The sequence below is a fragment of the Oncorhynchus nerka genome, linkage group LG26 (assembly GCF_034236695.1).
Source record: "Oncorhynchus nerka isolate Pitt River linkage group LG26, Oner_Uvic_2.0, whole genome shotgun sequence".
In the NCBI taxonomy this organism is placed as follows: domain Eukaryota; kingdom Metazoa; phylum Chordata; class Actinopteri; order Salmoniformes; family Salmonidae; genus Oncorhynchus; species Oncorhynchus nerka.
Window position 1 is genome coordinate 30,675,994 of NC_088421.1, and position 19,684 is coordinate 30,695,677.

General features: G+C 43.7%; 1 protein-coding gene across 3 annotated transcripts; it reads right to left on the bottom strand.

Moving 5' to 3' along the window:
• Nucleotides 1-904: 904 nt before the first annotated feature.
• Nucleotides 905-18,799, bottom strand: luc7l3 (LUC7-like 3 pre-mRNA splicing factor). 3 transcript variants are annotated; one of them, XM_065010390.1, is made up of 10 exons: nucleotides 18,542-18,799; nucleotides 10,835-10,941; nucleotides 10,221-10,365; nucleotides 9,995-10,072; nucleotides 6,442-6,546; nucleotides 6,120-6,281; nucleotides 5,550-5,887; nucleotides 4,229-4,389; nucleotides 3,223-3,458; nucleotides 905-1,523 (listed from the first exon to the last, which is right to left on the bottom strand). In XM_065010390.1, the coding sequence occupies exons 1-9, from the start codon at nucleotides 18,638-18,640 to the stop codon at nucleotides 3,256-3,258; spliced, it is 1,398 nt and encodes a 465-aa protein (XP_064866462.1). In that variant the 5' UTR covers nucleotides 18,641-18,799; the 3' UTR covers nucleotides 905-1,523; nucleotides 3,223-3,255. The 3 variants fall into 3 exon arrangements, with proteins under 3 accessions (XP_064866462.1, XP_064866460.1, XP_064866461.1); XM_065010388.1 differs by having other exon boundaries at nucleotides 9,995-10,075; XM_065010389.1 differs by having other exon boundaries at nucleotides 5,550-5,884; nucleotides 9,995-10,075; nucleotides 18,542-18,798.
• Nucleotides 18,800-19,684: the final 885 nt, after the last annotated feature.

The window sequence follows — 19,684 nt, forward strand, 5'->3', positions numbered from 1 at the left end:
TATTCTCAATTGCTAGTACGGTACTTTATGGCCTGCAGGTCACTTGGTTAGGGAAACCTTTTGGCCCTAATCACGATTTATCATCAACCGGGCTACAAGCTCCAAGCCCTAGACCCAATTCCCCTCTGTAAGAGGCAGGTGCAGTCTACACCCAGTACAATCACTTAGACCTTGGCACTAATCCTTAAGCAGTTGGCTGGGCTCCAGTGGTCACTCAGACCAGCCACAGGAGGCAGGCACAAACCCAGCCTGTACACTGACCCCACCACCCTTAATTACTAATTACAATGCTCTGATCATGTCTAGAAACGCCCGCTGCGTTGTCTAATTGCCTGCTGGGTTGACAAGGTCAGTTCTGAGACTGAAAAGCCGAAATCACACTAATAAAAAGGCGCGACTAAGCCAAACTAGGCTACTGGGGCCTCGTTACACATTCACTATAGTTGCTGAGCCAGCACAGTGGGGTTCAGGTCGGCCCTAAAGTGTGATCCAGGGAAGGGCGAGAGGCTAGTAAAGGATCCTTATTAGGACCATAATCAGACCAAACTCCCTCAGTTATCTGGCTCCCATCTTGCTGCTGGATGGTAGACAGGGAATACCTAGTCAGTTGCTTAACCACTAGGCTACCGGCCGCCCCAAAAAGACAGAGCAAGTGAAAGAGACAAAGATGGAGTGAGAGTCGGCTACCGTTGATGAATGAAAATGTCTGGGTTTTATACAGAGCCAGTGGGGCTCATCCTCAAAGTAGATTTTAATGAGCCGGGGTCTGTATTCACAAAGCATCTCAGAGTAGAAATGCTGTTTTGTCGGGATCAGTTCCAACCTCTTATTTATTAAGACTTAAAAGGCAAAACTGACCCTAAATCAGCACTCCTAACACAGGAGTCAAACAAATCCACAGACATCATTCAAGCTCTCTTTTTATTGATCAAGATGAACAGGTTTAAAAATCAGAACAAAAAAAGATCAATTCAATCTCACTATATCTTTACAGTAAGAGGCTAGAGAGATCAGTCAGTGGGAAGGTGGGTGGGAAGGAGAGGAGAGAAAGAGATGCTCCTGACTAACATTGTACAAACACTTCCCAAACTGATTTCCCCAAAAAAGTCAAACCGTGAAAGTGGAAACCTGACATTACAAACCAAAACAAGCACGGTTTTTATTTGTCATAAAAACTGCATGAGAAACAGAACATAGATAAAAGCCTTAATGTACCATTCTACCTCAGCAGCTACTAGACAAGGTCCTTTATAATCAGAAACGATGAAGGAAAGAAATACAACGGAAAACTGAATGAAGAATGTCTGGTCCTGCGCTAAAAATGTGATTTTCCAAAAACAACAACAGGAGGACAACAGAGGGCACCTTTACACACGTGTCTTTTGTTGTGATTTAGATGTCACGGTTGTTTTAATAAGCCACTACATCTGTGGTTCACCTTGTTTTAAGCAGCGCAGAGACAGGTTCAGGGTGGAGCGACAGGTGGTCTTCAGATCTTCCTCCTCCAGATTTCCCAGCGTCCCCTGGGGTGCACAAACGGTCAAAGAGGTGACACATTAGCAAAGATCCTGGTAACACAGCTTGTAGCAGCCACAAGCTGTTATCATCAACTATACATACAGAAATCCCCCTATAGACATGTCACAGAGGAATGGTAACTAATCTAACGAACTGGAAAATAAACTAAAACTAACACTAGCAAACATTGGGGAAAACTAAATTGCATTTTTGGAGCAGGGAACATCCTGGAATTTTGTGGACGTTTCTCCAACAGCCCTTTAATGTTAGTGGACATTAGCTGACGATGGCCGCCCTGCTCTTCACACTCCGTTTGGGACACAGTATAAGGCAATAGAACTCAACTTTAAAAGCTTTAACCATCCTATTTTGAGATTATGGAACCTGCTTGATATCCCCTTTACCATAAAATGAACTGTAGACAAACCTAAACTGAGGAATGTTAGTTGGATGATAGATATAACCATCGATATCAAACATGGGCCAAAATTAAGTGTTTTCAATTAACAGCATGTAAATAATATAAATTGGTACTTTCAAAGTCAATGAAGTCCTGAAAGGCAGGTCCACTAATAAGTACCAAATCTAATTCAACTAGACAGCTGGAGGATATCAAACAAGTTCACCTGTACCTCTTATCATCATTATCATCACTTCCTGATAATAAATACTTCAAAAACAACCTTTAAAAGATGAAAAAAATCCACCAAAAAAGCAAAGGAGAAACAAAACACAATACACATCAAGCTTTAGTCATGATAAAGAGCAGTAAGCTCACAGGCAACAGCATTCAGTAGAAATGGATGTGGGTAGAGAAAGGAGTACCTGGGTGAGTACCTGAATAGTTTGACAGTTTGATCCTTGAGGGTTTATTAATTTGCCTTTTTCTTTCATGAGGTCGCTCACTCACTCAACACCAACGCTGTGTGAGGTATGGAAGTCAGCTGCAATCATTCATTAACCCCTACCCTTCCATCATCAGCCCAATGCTAACCAACACACTGTGTTACAATACATATCAGAGAACAGAGAGCTGTATATAGAACACAATATCCATGGCAGTGGGAGAAAAAATGGTTTTAGACTGTGCATTCAGTAGGTCAAAGAAATAGTACGGATCCGTCCATATATAGCTTCACTTTACTTTTAAAGTATCTGTAAAATGCAGTGTGTCTATGTGTGGATACATGTCCACATTTCTAGACAAACAGTCACTTTAATATGTTCTATAGGCTATGAAAATCGACAAATTAAAAGACATGGTTACTGCCACCATCACTGAAGAGAAAAAATATATACAAGAGGCAATACAGGCAGAAAGAAATGCTTGGATTTAAATTTGGAAGAGATTTTTGTCCAATAGACCAAATATAGAGATATATAATATGTATGCATGTAAATAACCGATACAAAACGAGGGGTACCTCCAGGTATGTTTTTCAGGACTACACTGGTCTTTCCCTCTGGGATTTGTGACCTCTGTTTCTACCTTCTTCTCTCATCATCGGTCTAGCTCCATCTTCAGTGCATACTTACGATGCACTATATCCACAACAACAGGATAAAGATACAACATACAAATCAAAGGCAATAGAACTGAAAGTAAACAGGGGGAGAGGAGAACAGGAGGGGGAGGTTTGAGAGGGAAGATGGGGGAGGGGTGTGTGTTTTGAGAGCCAGGATGACGGGGGAGGGCGCACTTACCTGAGCCTGATCTGAGGTCCTATCAGATCAGTTTTAATTGGACTGAGTGTCACCTTCAGAATGGAGTTCGTCTTGAGCAGCCCCGTTGACCCTGGCCAGAAGGGCCAGGCCCAGAGTGGAGGCAGGAGCCTCAGCCTCCACGGGCCCAGGCTTGGCCACGTCAGAGGAAGGCTTGTCATCCTCTAACACCTCGTCCTTCTTGGAGCTGCTCCTCCTCTCCTCCGGCTCCTTACGCTCTGGGAGAGATGGAGGTATGAAACAGAGTCATGACAAAGACTTCTAGAGTAGGACACACTTCAGATCACACTTGTGAATTCGGTAGGGACCATGATGGTCCAAATGTTGTTGCATCACCAGCTCAATCACAAGTGTGGAGTCACTAAACCAAACGTGGGTAAAAGGTCTAGTCAGGGATTTGTCTGCTGTTTAAATCTTTAGGCGGGGCGCCTAAGTGTTTTTCAGGCCACCCAAGTCCAATCTGTAAAAAAGTATATTTATTTGATCAATTTTAGGGATGGAAACCGCTTCAGTGTAAACTTAAACGACAAACCAGATAGAGTATTTACAATAAATAATAGGGAAAGAAATGGTAGTCTTTGAGATCTAACAATCACCAAAAGAAAAGCTAGACAGTCGAGGAGAATTTAAAAATATATGAATTTAGCAGTATTGATTTTATCTTTGAGTAAAAGAACACCGCATTAGCAATGGCAAAATGAAGAGAATTGCAGGAAATTAGCTTTAAAACAAACATTCTCGCAGCTCAATGGGGAAATTTGTATAACTAAGAAATTCACTTAAATTCAAAAATTTCTCTACACCGCCTCTAAAATATTCTCTAAAATTCAGCCGCGCAGACGGATGCACCGCACCCATTGCCACGTCCACCACCTAAGCCCCTTTTAGATTCAGAAAAAAAAACCTGCTATTGCTGCAAGAAACCTGCTAGATCTGAGTTGTAATTATTCTAAATGTGTTTGATGTGCCAACTTGTCCCATGTCTCACCTTTGTCTCTGGAAGTCCTGTCCTTGTCCCGGCTGCGGCTCCGGTGGCGGTGAGACTTGCGCTCCGAGCTGCGGGACCTCTTCCTCTCCCGGCTACGGGAGCGCCGTTTCCTGTCCGAACGCTCCCGGCTGCGTCGCCTCTCCCGGTCCCTGTCCCGGCTTCTGTGGAAAAACACAGGACACAGGAACATGTTAATCCACGACACACTCAAGAGCAGAGCAGTGGAACTTTCAACGAGTGAGAGTTTTTCACAAACACATGAACTGTGATCCCTAATTAACATTATAGGGCCAGGCAGAGCTGTACTGGGCTGGTTAACCCCTTAAGGTTGATGTCCGCACCCCACGGAAAACTAATTAGCATAATAATAATATCTCCATAAAAATATTTCAGATTAAGGTAGAGATATGTTGTTTTTGCAATGGATGTGTCTCAATCCACTGCATCCGCCCATGTTAACACTTCCGCATCTGCAGTGATGCGGTGTTTGTCAGACCATGAGACATCCCGAAAAATCGCTCTTCTCACAAAATCGTCTGTAGCGTCCGAACTACTATGACCCCTCTATGGAAAGATGAGACTGGCATGAACACGATGGTGTTCTCCGTTTTGCTCTACGATCCCCACAAGCGTCTTGGGACTCGTCAGAATCATTACAGCCAATCTGCCAACGTCTGCCTGTAGCGTCCAAACAGTTTGGGGTACACACTAATATGTAAAAGGTGAGACTCAAGAACATGTCTGTTGTTCTGCTCTAAGGCCTCAAGACTGGTCTGAAGGACCACCGGTACCAGTTGAAAACATTTATGGAAGTATATATGGACTGTTAATTGGAAAAAATAAGGGGTTAAATACATGTTTAAAAATAAAATAATAATCTCTCAATGTAGGACAGACACTTCAGTACGAACTTCCTTCAGATGTCTTTTTGGGACTATTTGTTGTTCCATGTAGTGAATCTGTTATTCAATGTGAATCTGTTATTCAATGTTTGTATAGGCTAAAAGCAGTAAGGCCAAAAAATGTTTTCATCAAATATGTTTAACATTTATTTTAAAAAAGTGTGATACAAGGAGTCTTAAAATACCAAATCAAATAGCAAAATGATCTTTGGTATGACCTTAACACAATTCCTTATAGCTTAGTAGACCCCCTCCCCCGGCTTAGACTCTTATGGGTTAAGCATCCACCATAGTTGCTGGGACCGTGCTGGAAAAGACCATTTGAAAGGAAAATTAACGAGCCAGCACAGTATAGTTGGGGGTCGACCTATAGTGTGAATCAGCCATAAGACTAGTATACGTGCCATACAGTACGGTACCTGCTACGTTTGCGCTCCCTCTCCTTGCTCCTGGACCGCCGGCGTTCCCGGGAACGACTCCTCTTACGGTCCGACGCCCGGCTGGAGTGGCGGCTGTTCGAGTGGCTCCTCCTTCCTCTCTTCTCCCTCTCTCGCTCCCTCTCTCTCTCCCGCTCCTTCACTCGCTCCCTCTCTTTCTCCTTCTCCTTCTCGCGCTCTTTCTCCTTCTCCTTCTCTTTCTCCTCCTCTTCCAACTTGCGCTTAGTCTCCCTCTCCTCCCTCTCACGCTCCCAGTCCTTGCTTTCTAGCTCTCCCTTGTCTTCTCCGGTGGTGTCTTCGGATCTCCGATTTAACTTCTCCTTAACAGAAAATCATTCATTCATTATTCACGATGAACAATTAAATTATATGACCGAATGTTTTTCTGCATCAGCAATATCAACATACTGGTCTTTCAAAACAGCAACAGTCAAAATGATTAAATTATACTTCCTTTTCATGGGTATTAAAGCATACAGTACAACAAATGGCATATATGGAATCTTGACAAACAAACATCGACTTGGGAGTGAACAATCCTTCAAACCTTACCTTGAGCTCCTCCACAGTGGATTTGATCTTGGCGTAGCCCATGTGCTGCTTGCCCATCAGGTGGTCATCCACCCGGGACTGGGCGTCTCCCACAATGAGAAACGCCCCGCACACCTCACACACCTCCATCTGTTTCTCCTGGGCCGCAAAGGTCTCAATCGTCTGGAATCAATCAGGATAACTTTTAGTTTTACAAGTACAGTACATTGCATTCATCCCCGGGTTTAGTTCACGGTATTTAATTCATACTAAAGGCTTACTAAATAGATAACTGAGTTGATCTCAATGCTGATGGAGTGAGAAAGAACCGGGAGTAACTCACCGAGGGGGTGGAGCTGAGCAGCTCTCGCTCATCCTTTAGCTGTTCCACCAGTTTCATCATCCCCTGGGCCTCCTCCACTCTGCCCTCAGAGCCCAACTCCTCGATCTGAACACAGCACATACAAACGGCAACTTTGTTGACATAGAAAACAACTTACTCACTCCAGAGTGTGTGTCCTGCATGAATGTAGGCCTTCACATGATGGATGCATGTACACTACATTTCAAAAGTTTGTGGTCACTTAGAAATGTCCTTGTTTTTGAAAGAAAAAATAAAAGCAAACAATGTCTACACTGTATTTCTGACCAATTTGATGTAATTTTATTGGACCAAGAACTAGGACATTTCTAGGTGACCCCAAACTTTTTAACGGTAGTGTAGGGTCCATGTACATTTGAAGTCGGAAGTTTACATACACCTTAGCCAAATACATTTAAAATCAGTTCCACAATTGCTGACATTTAATTCTAGTAAAAGTTCTTTGTCTTAGGTCAGTTAGGATCACCACTTTATTTTAAGAATGTGAAATGTCAGAATAATAGTAGAGAATAATTTATTTCAGCTTTCATTTCTTTCATCACATTCCGAGTGGGTCAGAAGTTTACATCCACTCAATTAGTATTTGGTAGCATTGCCTTTAAATTGTTTAACTTGGGTCAAACGTTTCAGGCAGCCTTCCACAAGCTTCCCACAATAAGTTGAGTGAATTTTGGCCCATTCCTCCTGACAGAGCTGGCGTAACTGAGTCAGGTTTGTAGGCCTCCTTGCTCGCACACGCTTTTTCAGTTCTGCCCACAAATTTTCTATAGGATTGAGGTCAGGGCATTGTGATGGCCACTCCCAATACCTTTACCATGTCCTTACGCCATTTTGCCACAACTTTGGAAGTATGCTTGGGGTCATTGTCCATTTGGAAGACCCATTCACGACAGAGCTTTAACTTCCTGACTGATGTCTTGAGATGTGGATATATTGAAGCAACATCAATTTTCTGCCTCATTGCACCATCTATTTTGTGAAGTGTACCAGTCCCTCCTGCCACAAAGCACCCCCACAACATGATGCTGCCACCCCCGTGCTTCATGGTTAGGATGGTGTTCTTTGGCTTGCAAGCATCCCCTTTCTCCTCCAAACATAACAATGGTCATTATGGCCAAACAGTTCTATTTTCGTTTCATCAGACCAGAGAACAATTCTCCAAAAAGTATGATCCTTGTCCCCATGTACAGTTGCAAACCGTACTCTGGCTTTTTTATTGCAGTTTTGGAGCAGTGGCTTCTTCCTTCCTGAGCAGCCTTTCAGGTTGTGTTGATATAGGACTTGTTTGACTGTGGATATAGATACTTTTGTACCCGTTTCCTCCAGCATCTTCACAGGGTTTATTGCTGTTGTTCTGGGATTGATTTGCACTTTTCACACCAAAGTAGGTTCATATCTAGGAGACAGAACGTGTCCCCTTCCTGAGCGGTATGACGGCTGCGTGGTCCCATGGTGTTTATACTTGCATACTATTGTTTGTACAGATGAACATGGTACCTTTAGGCGTTTGGAAATTGCTCCCAATGATGAACCAGACTTGTGGAGGTCTACATTTTTCTGAGGTCTTGGCTGATTTCTTTTGATTTTCCCATGATGTCAAGCAAAGAGGCACTGAGTTTGAAGGTAGGCCTTGAAATACATACACAGGTACACCTCCAATTGACTCAAATTATGTCAATTAGCCTATCAGAAGCTTCTAAAGCCCTGACATAATTTTCTGGAATTTTCCAAGCTGTTTAAAGGCACAGTCAATTTAGTGCATGTAAACTTCTGTAAACCCACTGGAATTGTGATACAGTGAATTATAAGTTGAATAATCTGTCTGTAAACAATTGTTGGAAATATTACTTGTGTCATGCACAAAGTAGATGTCCTAACTGACTTGCCAAAACTATGCTCTGTCAGGTTGGAGGGAGAGCTTCACTGCACAGCTATTTTCAGTTCTCTCCAGAAACTTTGGGGTAGGGGGCAGTATTTTCACATCCGGATGAAAAGTGTGCCCAGAGTAAACTGTCTACTACTCAGGCCCAGATGCTAGGATATGCATATTATTAGTAGATTTGGATAGAAAACACTCTGAAGTGTCGAAAACTGTTTTAATGATGTCTGTGAGTATAACATTACTCATATTGCAGGCAAAAACCCGAGAAAAATATCCAACCAGGAAGCAGGAAATCTGAGGTTTGTAGGTTTTCAAGTTTTTGCCTATCCAATATACAGAGGGTCTGTGGGGTCATATTGCACTTCCTAAGGCTTCCACTAGATGTCAACAGTCTTTTCAACCTTGTTTCAGGCTTCTACTGTGAGGTGGGAGAGAATGAGAGCTGATTGAGTCATGGGTCTGCCAGAAGGCCATGTGCTCAGTCAGGCGCACGCCCGTGAGAGTTAGCTCCGTTCCCTTTCATTTCTAAAGACAAAGGAATTCTTCGGTTGAAACATTATTGAAGGTTTAAGATAAAAACATCCTAAAGATTGATTATATACATCGTTTGACATGTTCTAAGAAACTGTAATATAACTTTTTTGACATTGTCTGGACCTAGTGCCTGCGCATTTGGATTACTGTACTAAATGCGAACAAAAATTTTGGACATAAACATTGGACTTTATCAAACAAAACAAACATTTGTGGAACAGATTCCTGGGAGTGCATTCTGATGAAGATCAAAGGTAAGTGAATATTTATAATGCTATTTCTGACTTTTGTTGACTCCATAACATGGAGGGTATCTGTATTGCTTGTTTTGGTCTCTGAGCGCTGTAATCAGATTATTCCATGGTGTGCTTTTTCCGTAAAGCTTTTTTGAAATCGGACACCGCAGTTGCATTAAGGAGAAGTATATCTTTAATACCATGCATAAGTTATATTTTCATCAACATTTATGATGAGCATTTCTGTAAATTGACATGGCTCTGCACTTTTACTGGATGTTTTGGAAGCAAAACATAACGCGCCAATGTAAACAGAGATTTTTGGATATAAATATGAACTTTATCCAACAAAACATATGTATTATGTAACATGAAGTCCTGTAAGTTCCATCTGATGAAGATCATCAAAGGTTAGTGATTAATTTTATCTCCATTTCTGCTTTTTGTGACTCCTCTCTTTGGCTGGAAAAATTGCAGTTTTTTTGTGTCTGGGTGCAGACCTAACATAATCGCATGGCATGCTTTTGTCGTAAAGCCTTTTTGAAATCGGACACTGTGGTGGGATTAACAACAAGTTTATCTTTAAAATGGTGTATAATACATGTATGTTTGAGGAATTTTAATTGTGATATTTCTGTTGTTTGAATTTGGCGCCCTGCACTTTCACTGGATGTTGGTCAGGTGGGACGTTAACCTCTCTAGGGTACGTGGGACGCTAACAACATTTAACATTTAGACATTTGTGGAGTGGTTGAAAAACAAGTTTTAATGACTGCAACCTAAGTGTATGTAAACTTCTGACTTCAACTGTAATTGTGCTCAATGGAAGAATGTAATGTTTTAGTAAACCCAGGCAGCTCACCTGCATGACTAGGTCCTCGATCTTCTCTGTCAGGACTGTAGCTTTCTCCTCGTTCTTCCCCACAGGACCACCAGGCCCCTGCTGGAGAAAGGTCCAGTCAGCATAATCTAACAACATTGATGAACATGACAAACCAAATACAAGGGTTGGCCTAGGTTTCCATGTTGAGTTCTGTGTTCTCTATAGTGGCAAACCTATATTGACTGAGTATATATTATATTCTTACTCCTGCTGCCTGCTGGGCCTGCGACAGGGCTAGACGGGCGTGGCCCCTGCGGATCCTCCTCTCCACCTCGGCCAGGAGAGACTGCAGGTAGCGCAGGAAGTCCCTCTCATAGCCCTCCTTCATGAACCGGGAGCTCTTCTCATACCTGGTGCACATAGGGATGAAAAGGGAGTTATACACCTGTAATTCCATGTTATACGCTATAGACATGTGATACTAGTTTAAGGTCAGCCCTTAGTCATGGTATATTGTCCATATACCACACACCCCAGGTTTTATTGCTTAAATATACCACAGGTATAATACAAAATTACTTGTTTACCTTTCTAATTACATTGGCAACCAGTTTATAATAGCAATAAGGCCTGAATGGGTGTGTTATATGGCCAATATACCATGGCTAAGGGCTGTATCCAGGAACTCTGCGTTGTGTCGTCCCTAAGAACAGATGTAAGACATGGTATATTCGCAATATGCCACACCCCCCTTGGGCCTTATTGCTATTATAAACTGGTTATGAATGTTATATTGACCATATACCACACCCCTCGGGCCTTATTGCTTAATTATAACACAAACAACAAAAAGTGATGGGGAAAAAAGGTAAAACTTACATTTTCCTAAGGTTTTCATCGTGGATTTTTTCACAGGGACCCAAGTCAGACCGGGTGTTTGTGAATAATTCTGCAGGGCAGAATCCACAGAGATAGTACTTACAGGTCTGCAAGGGAAGGGAGAAAAGATAAGCCACGTCATTAGTGAGCCAATAGTTGCATGATTTTGGGAAATAAGAAGCCACAAAACCCAAAACCTCTTCAATGCCGGGCCTGCCAAAAATGTTGCTTGCAAACTGGATCTTCTATCAAACATGCATCTTCAAACATTGATTAGCCTAATCTCACTGATGAACCAAATTAGTAGCTAGTGACCTTTGCTTTGGTAATAATGCCAATTCTAATATTATTTTTTTTAGGTAACCATTTGGCCCATCATACACACAGTGCGTTAGGAAAGTACTCAGACCCCTTCACTTTTTGTAACGTTACAGCCTTATTCTAAAATTGATTAAATGAACAGAAAATCCCCTCAATCTACACACAATACCACAATGACAAAGCAAAAACAGGTTTAGAAAATGTTGCATAAAAATACATTTTTTTTTTTAGAAATACCTTATTTAAATAAGCATTCAGGCCCTTCGCTATGAGACTCAAAATTGCGCTCAATTGCATCATGTTTCCATTGATCATCCTTGAGATGTTTCTACAATGTGATTGGAGTCCACCTGTGGTAAATTAAATTAATTGGACATGATTTGGATAAGTACACAGCTGTCTATATAAGGTCCCACAGTTGACAGTGCATTTCAGAGCAAAAAACCAAGCCGTGAGGTCAAAGGAATTGTCGATTGTGTTGAAGCACAGATCTGGGGAAGTGTACCAAAAAATGTCTGCAGAATTGAGGGTCCCCAAGAACAGTGGCCTCCATTATTAAATGGATGAAGTTTGGAACCACCAAGACTCTTCCTAGAGCTGGCCGCCCGGCCAAACTGAGCAGTCGGGGGAGAGGGGCCTTGGTCAGGGAGGTGTCCAAGTACCCGATGGTCACCGACAGAGCTCCTTCCAGGACAACCATCTCTACAGCACTCCACCAATCAGGCCTTTATGATAGAGTGGCCAGACGAAAGCCACTAAACATTAAAAGACGCATGACAACCCGTTTGGAGTTCGCCAAAAGGTACCTAAAGGACTCAGACTACTGATGTAACGATATGACATTTTTGGCCGATGCCAATATCCAATATTTTCATTGCCAAATAAAACAATACCGATAAGATATTTAAATTTTAGTAGGCTTTTAAGCATTCTAGTTAGGTTAAATAGTTAAGACACACACGGATGCAGCGGTCTAAGGCACTGCATCTCAGTGGAAGAGTCGTCACTACAGTCCCTGGTTTGAATCCAGGCTCTACCACATCCGGCCGTGATTGGGAGTCCCATAGGGCAGCGCACAATTGGCCCAGCGGCGTCCGGGTTTGGCAGTCATATTAAATAAGAATTTGTTCTTAACTAACTTGCCTAGTTCAATAAAAAAGGTTACACACACACACTAACCAGAATTAAAAAAGTAAACATCAGTATCTGGTGTGGCCATCAGCTGCAGTAAGTACTGCAGTGCATCTCCTCCTCATGGACTGCACCAGATTTGCCAGTTCTTGCTGTGAGATGTTACCCTGCCCTTCCACCAAGGCACCAGTAAGTTCCCGGACATTTCTGGGGGGGGCCTCACCCTCCGATCCAACAGTTCCCAGACGTGCTCAATGGGATTGAGATCCAGGTTCTTCTCTGGCCATGGCAGAACACTGACTTTGCTGTCTTGCTGGGAATCATGCACAGAACAAGCAGTATGGCTGGTGGCATTGCTGGAGGATCATGTCAGGATGAGCCTGCAGAAGGGTACCACATGAGGGAGGAGGATGTCTTCCCTGTAATGCACAGCGTTGAGATTGCCTGCAATGACAACAACCTCAGTCCGATGATGCTGTGACACACCGCCCCAGACCACGACGGATCCTCCACCTCCAAATCGATCTAGATCCAGAGTACAGGCCTTGGTGTAATGATAAAGGCGAATCCATCCATCACCCCTGGTGAGACAAAACGCAACTTGTCAGTGAAGAGCACTTTTTGCCAATCCTGTCTGGTGCAGCGACGGTGGGTTTGTGCCCATAGGCGACATTGTTGCCGGTGATGTCTGGTAAGGACCTGTCTTACTACAACAGGCCAACAAGCCCTCAGTCCAGCCTCTCTCAGCCTACTGCGGACAGTCTGAGAACTGTTGGAGGGATTGTGCGTTCCTGGTGTAACTCGGGCAGTTGTGGTTGCCATCCTGTACCTGTCCCGCAGGTGTGAACGGTTGATTGTCAAGAGCAATGAATTCCATTATCTTGGCTTTATTTTTGCCTTTGAGTTGTCTCACTGAAAATGTCTTACTCTTTCAAATGACTGCTCAACTTGTTGACTGCTCGATCCACACAGCTGACATTGTGGGCTCGGTTAGGGATGCTGGTGTCATTACATCATTACCTACATTATATAGATATACACGACAGCTTTGACATCGGTGTGAAACTAGATATCGGGCCGATACCGATATTGGCATTTTTAGCTAATATCGGCTGATTCCGATATGTTCACCGATATATTGCGCATCCCTAACTCAGACCATGAGAAATAAGCTACTCTGGTCTGATGAAATCTTTGGCCTGAATGTCAAGCGTCACGTCTGGGGGAAAGCAGGCACCGCTCAACTCCAGAGTGCTCAGGACCTCAAACTGGGGCAAAGGTTCACCTTCCAACAGGACAACGACCCTAAGCACAGAGCCAAGAAGACGCAGGGGTGGCTTCGTGACAAGCCTCAATGTCCTTGAGTGGCCCAGCCAAAGCCCGGACTTGAACCCGATCGAACATCTCTGGAGAGACCTGAAAATAGCTGTGCAGTGAAGCTCTCCATCCAACCTGACAGAGCTTGAGAGGATCTGCATTGAAGGGATTAACTCCCCAAATACAGGTTGTAACATCATACCCAAGAAGACTTGAGGCTGTAATCGCTGCCAAGGGTTCTTCAACAAAGTACTGGGAAAAGGGTCACAATACTTATTTTATTTATTTAACTAGGCAAGTGAGTTAAGAACAAATTCTTATTTTCAATGACGGCCTAGGAAAACGCTGGGCCAATTGTGCGCCACCCTATGGGACTCCCAATCACAGCCGGATGTAATACAGCCTGGATTCAAACCAGGGACTGAGATGCAGTGCCTTAGACCGCTGCGCCACTCAGGAGCCCTGAAATCTTGTGTAAATGTTCGTTTTTTAAATTATTAATACATTTGCAAAAAAAATAACTTTTTGTAATTATGGGGTATTGTGTGTAGATTGAGGGGACAACAATTTAATCAATTTTAGAATAATGCTGTTAAGTAACCATGTGGGAAAAGTCAAGGGGTCTGAATACTTTCCGAATGCAATGCATGTTACATTACTTTTTAGATGTGTATATTGTTAGATATTACTCCACTGTTGGAGCTAGGAGGAACACAAGCATTTGGCTACACCCGCAATAACAAATACTAAATATGTGTATGCGACCAATAAAATGTGATTTGACTCAAGACTGTTCTACTTCCGGCGCCGACTGAGATGGCCGCCTCGCTTCGCGTTCCTAGGAAACTATGCAGTTTTTTGTTTTTTTACGTGTTATTTCTTACATTAGTACCCCAGGTCATCTTAGGTTTCATTACATACAGTCGAGAAGAACTACTGAATATAAGATCAGCGCCAACTCACCATCAGTACGACCAAGAATATGTTTTCCGCGACGCGGATCCGGTGTTCTGCCTTACAAACAGGACAACGGAATGGATCGCATGCAGCGACCCAAGGAAACGACTCCGAAAAAGAGGGAAACGAGGCGGTGTTCTGGTCAGACTCCGAAAAAGGGCACATCACGCACCACTCCCCAGCATTCTTCTTGCCAATGTCCAGTCTCTTGACAACAAGGTTGACGAAATCCGAGCAAGGGTAGCATTCCAGAGGGACATCAGAGACTGCAACGTTCTCTGCTTCACAGAAACATGGCTTACTGGGAAGACGCTATCCGTTGCGGTGCAGCCAACGGGTTTCTCCACGCATCGGCGCCGACAGAAACAAACATCTTTCTGGTAAGAAGAGTGGCGGGGGCGTATGCCTCATGACTAACAAGACATGGTGTGATGAAGGAAACATACAGGAACTCAAATCCTTCTGTTCACCTGATTTAGAATTCCTCACAATCAAATGTAGACCGCATTATCTTCCAAGAGAATTCTCCTCGATTATAATCACAGCCGTATATATCCCCCCCCAAGCAGACACATCGTTGGCTCTGAACGAACTTTATTTAACTCTTTGCAAACTGGAAACCATTTATCCGGAGGCTGCATTCATTGTAGCTGGGGATTTTAACAAAGCTAATCTGAAAACAAGACTCCCTAAATTTTACCAGCATATCGATTGCGCAACCAGGGGTGGTAAAACCTTGGATCATTGTTACTCTAACTTCCGCGACGCATATAAGGCCCTGCCCCGCCCCCCTTTCGGAAAAGCTGACCACGACTCCATTTTGCTGATCCCTGCCTTCAGGCAGAAACTAAAACAAGAGGCTCCCACGCTGAGGTCTGTCCAACTCTGGTCAGACCAAGCTGACTCCACACTCCAAGACTGCTTCCATCACGTGGACTGGGACATGTTTCGTATTGCGTCAGATGGAAATATTGACGAATACGCTGATTCGGTGTGCGAGTTCATTAGAACGTGCGTCGAAGATGTCGTTCCCATAGCAACGATAAAAACATTCCCAAACCAGAAACCGTGGATTGATGGCAGCATTCGCGTGAAACTGAAAGCGCGAACCACTGCTTTTAATCAGGGCAAGGTGTCTGGTAACATGTCCGAATATAAACAATGCAGCTATTCCCTCCGCAAGGCTATTAAACAAGCTAAGTGTCAGTACAGAGACAAAGTGGAATCTCAATTCAATGGCTCAGACACAAGAGGCATGTGGCAGGGTCTACAGTCAATCACGGACTACAAGAAGAAACCCAGCCCAGTCACGGACCAGGATGTCTTGCTCCCAGGCAGACTAAATAACTTTTTTGCCCGCTTTGAGGACAATACAGTGCCACTGACACGGCCTGCAACGAAAACATGCGGTCTCTCCTTCACTGCAGCCGAGGTGAGTAAGACATTTAAACGTGTTAACCCTCGCAAGGCTGCAGGCCCAGACGGCATCCCCAGCCGCGCCCTCAGAGCATGCGCAGACCAGCTGGCCGGTGTGTTTACGGACATATTCAATCAATCCCTATACCAGTCTGCTGTTCCCACATGCTTCAAGAGGGCCACCATTGTTCCTGTTCCCAAGAAAGCTAAGGTAACTGAGCTAAACGACTACCGCCCGTAGCACTCACTTCCGTCATCATGAAGTGCTTTGAGAGACTAGTCAAGGACCATATCACCTCCACCCTACCTGACACCCTAGACCCACTCCAATTTGCTTACCGCCCAAATAGGTCCACAGACGATGCAATCTCAACCACACTGCACACTGCCCTAACCCACCTGAACAAGAGGAATACCTATGTGAGAATGCTGTTCATCGACTACAGCTCGGCATTCAATACCATAGTACCCTCCAAGCTCGTCATCAAGCTCGAGACCCTGGGTCTCGACCCCGCCCTGTGCAACTGGGTACTGGACTTCCTGACGGGCCGCCCCCAGGTGGTGAGGGTAGGCAACAACATCTCCTCCCGCTGATCCTCAACACGGGGCCCCACAAGGGTGCGTTCTGAGCCCTCTCCTGTACTCCCTGTTCACCCACGACTGCGTGGCCACGCACGCCTCCAACTCAATCATCAAGTTTGCGGACGACACAACAGTGGTAGGCTTGATTACCAACAACGACGAGACGGCCTACAGGGAGGAGGTGAGGGCCCTCGGAGTGTGGTGTCAGGAAAATAACCTCACACTCAACGTCAACAAAACTAAGGAGATGATTGTGGACTTCAGGAAACAGCAGAGGGAACACCCCCTATCCACATCGATGGATCAGTAGTGGAGAGGGTAGCAAGTTTTAAGTTCCTCGGCATACACATCACAGACAAACTGAATTGGTCCACTCACACTGACAGCGTCGTGAAGAAGGCGCAGCAGCGCCTCTTCAACCTCAGGAGGCTGAAGAAATTCGGCTTGTCACCAAAAGCACTCACAAACTTCTACAGATGCACAATCGAGAGCATCCTGGCGGGCTGTATCACCGCCTGGTACGGCAACTGCTCCGCCCTCAACCGTAAGGCTCTCCAGAGGGTAGTGAGGTCTGCACAACGCATCACCGGGGGCAAACTACCTGCCCTCCAGGACACCTACACCACCCGATATTACAGGAAGGCCATAAAGAGCATCAAGGACATCAACCACCCGAACCACTGCCTGTTCACCCCGCTATCATCCAGAAGGCGAGGTCAGTACAGGTGCATCAAAGCTGGGACCGAGAGACTGAAAAACAGCTTCTATCTCAAGGCCATCAGACTGTTAAACAGCCACCACTAACATTGAGTGGCTGCTGCCAACACACTGTCATTGACACTGACCCAACTCCAGCCACTTTAATAATGGGAATTGATGGGAAATGTAAATATATCACTAGCCACTTTAAACAATGCTACCTTATATAATGTTACTTAACCTACATTATTCATCTCATATGCATATGTATATACTGTACTCTAGATCATCGACTGCATTCTTATGTCACTAGCCACTTTAACTATGCCACTTTGTTTACTTTGTCTACATACTCATCTCATATGTATATACTGTACTCGATACCATCTACTGTATGCTGCTCTGTACCATCACTCATTCATATATCCTTATGTACATATTCCTTATCCCCTTACACTGTGTACAAGACAGTAGTTTTGGAATTGTTAGTTAGATTACTTGTTGGTTATCACTGCATTGTCGGAACTAGAAGCACAAGCATTTCGCTACACTCGCATTAACATCTGCTAACCATGTGTATGTGACAAATACAATTTGATTTGATTTGATTAGACTCATGCAACTTGATTAACTAGCTAACGTTACATTGACAACGACATAGCGTAAGGTTACTAAGCTAGCTAATGTCTAACTTTGAGCCAATACAAATGTCAATGTTGACTGAAATTCGCAGCTACCTAACGTTAGTGTGTCTCCATTACGGTTTCACATTCGGCTGATGTCTGCAAATAACGTTAAAAGTACCCACTTGTTTTTATTTAAGCAAGCCAGCTAGCCCAGTTGTCAGTGGACCTGTAGCTAGCCGTCGTTAGTAAACGCGTATGTTGTCTTTGGCGAAGTTACTCATTAACTACTATATAACATGATCTAGCGAGCTATATATAGTACAGGGCCAGTGTTGCTCGTTAGTTTAAATGTTGAATGCGGATTCCTGGGTCAGGGGGTTGGGCCTGAGAGGAACATGTTGTCCTCAATTGTAGCTAACGCGTTAACTTACTACCTAGCTAGTTAACACCCGACCATGGCGGTCGTTAGTTCATAGCTAGTTAGGATGCTGTTAGCTAGCGAGCATCATGTATGTAGCCAGCTATTACGTTTAAGCAAACACATCAATATCAACGTCAGTTTGCTAGCTACCTACCTATAAAACGACTCACTGAAAACAAGAACCGGACGAAATTGTTTCCAGCGAGCTGGCTAAAGCTAACAAAGTGGCTAACTTACGGTCTCGTGGTCCCAGCGTACGTTGCATCGTTTCTCGTCGGGGGCCAAGTTTCTGTCTCGACCCATCAACTCATCGAGTAACTGGGCTGCGGAAAGCATTTTGCGTCAAAACTGAAAGCAAAAAGCTATTGTATCTACTAAGTTAAACCATTTATTATTGCGCCAAAGAAACACAGATCCTAGTTATTTCAGATCAAAATGGCAGCCGTTCGCATTCAGCAACAGTCGCTACCCACTGTGCATCCGTGTGCGAAAAACCTGAACCCGCCGCTGTGTGAGAAATTACGCCACCCTCTGCTAGGATGTCCTGTAGCATCCACTCTTGTTCCCCCAATAACCCTTGATCATCATGACTCTCACATACGAGTTATTGGGCGAAGGCGTATTCTGTATGGGGGTTTATTAAGAGCCCTGACGCTTGGTCTGAAAATGAACTAGCATCACTTGCAGTAAGGTTTTAGAAGCCTAGGGATCTTATCTTTCATATCACCGATATATGATATATACTGAAATATGGCTGTGTGGGAACCTTAACATGGCTGTGTGGGAACCTTAACCCTAACCCTATTAAAGGTGTGTATCAATTTAACTTTTGTATATATATATATATATATATATATATATATATATATATATATATATATATATACATGTTTCAGTGATTGTTTACAAGAGCAGATGGAAGACAGAGGCCGTGTTGGAGAGCATCAAAATGACTGCAGGCGACTGCCGACTGACTGATCTACAAATCACCTCGCACATTGATATCAAAATATTTACCCCCTATACTAACCTTGGTAGAGCTTCATACTGGAAGCTAAATAGCTCGTTATTAAATAATTATATAGTTAAGTTTGAGGTTAAAGATCTGCTTTCACACTTTTGGGAAGGGCTTTTGAAGAAAAATCTTATTGCAAAATCTGGGAGCTCTTTCATTTGAGGTGTCCAAATCCCTTAGAAAATATGGTAGTAATCTTGCTAAGGCCACAAGAGCTGATGAGGAAAAGGTGATCATTAAGATAACTTGCCTTTTTCAGAGGTCTCCAGCCAGGGGAGGAGAAGATAGAACTGATTGAGTTACAAAATAAACTGGATAATATATATAGATCCAATAAACTGGATAATATATCGAGATTAAATAAA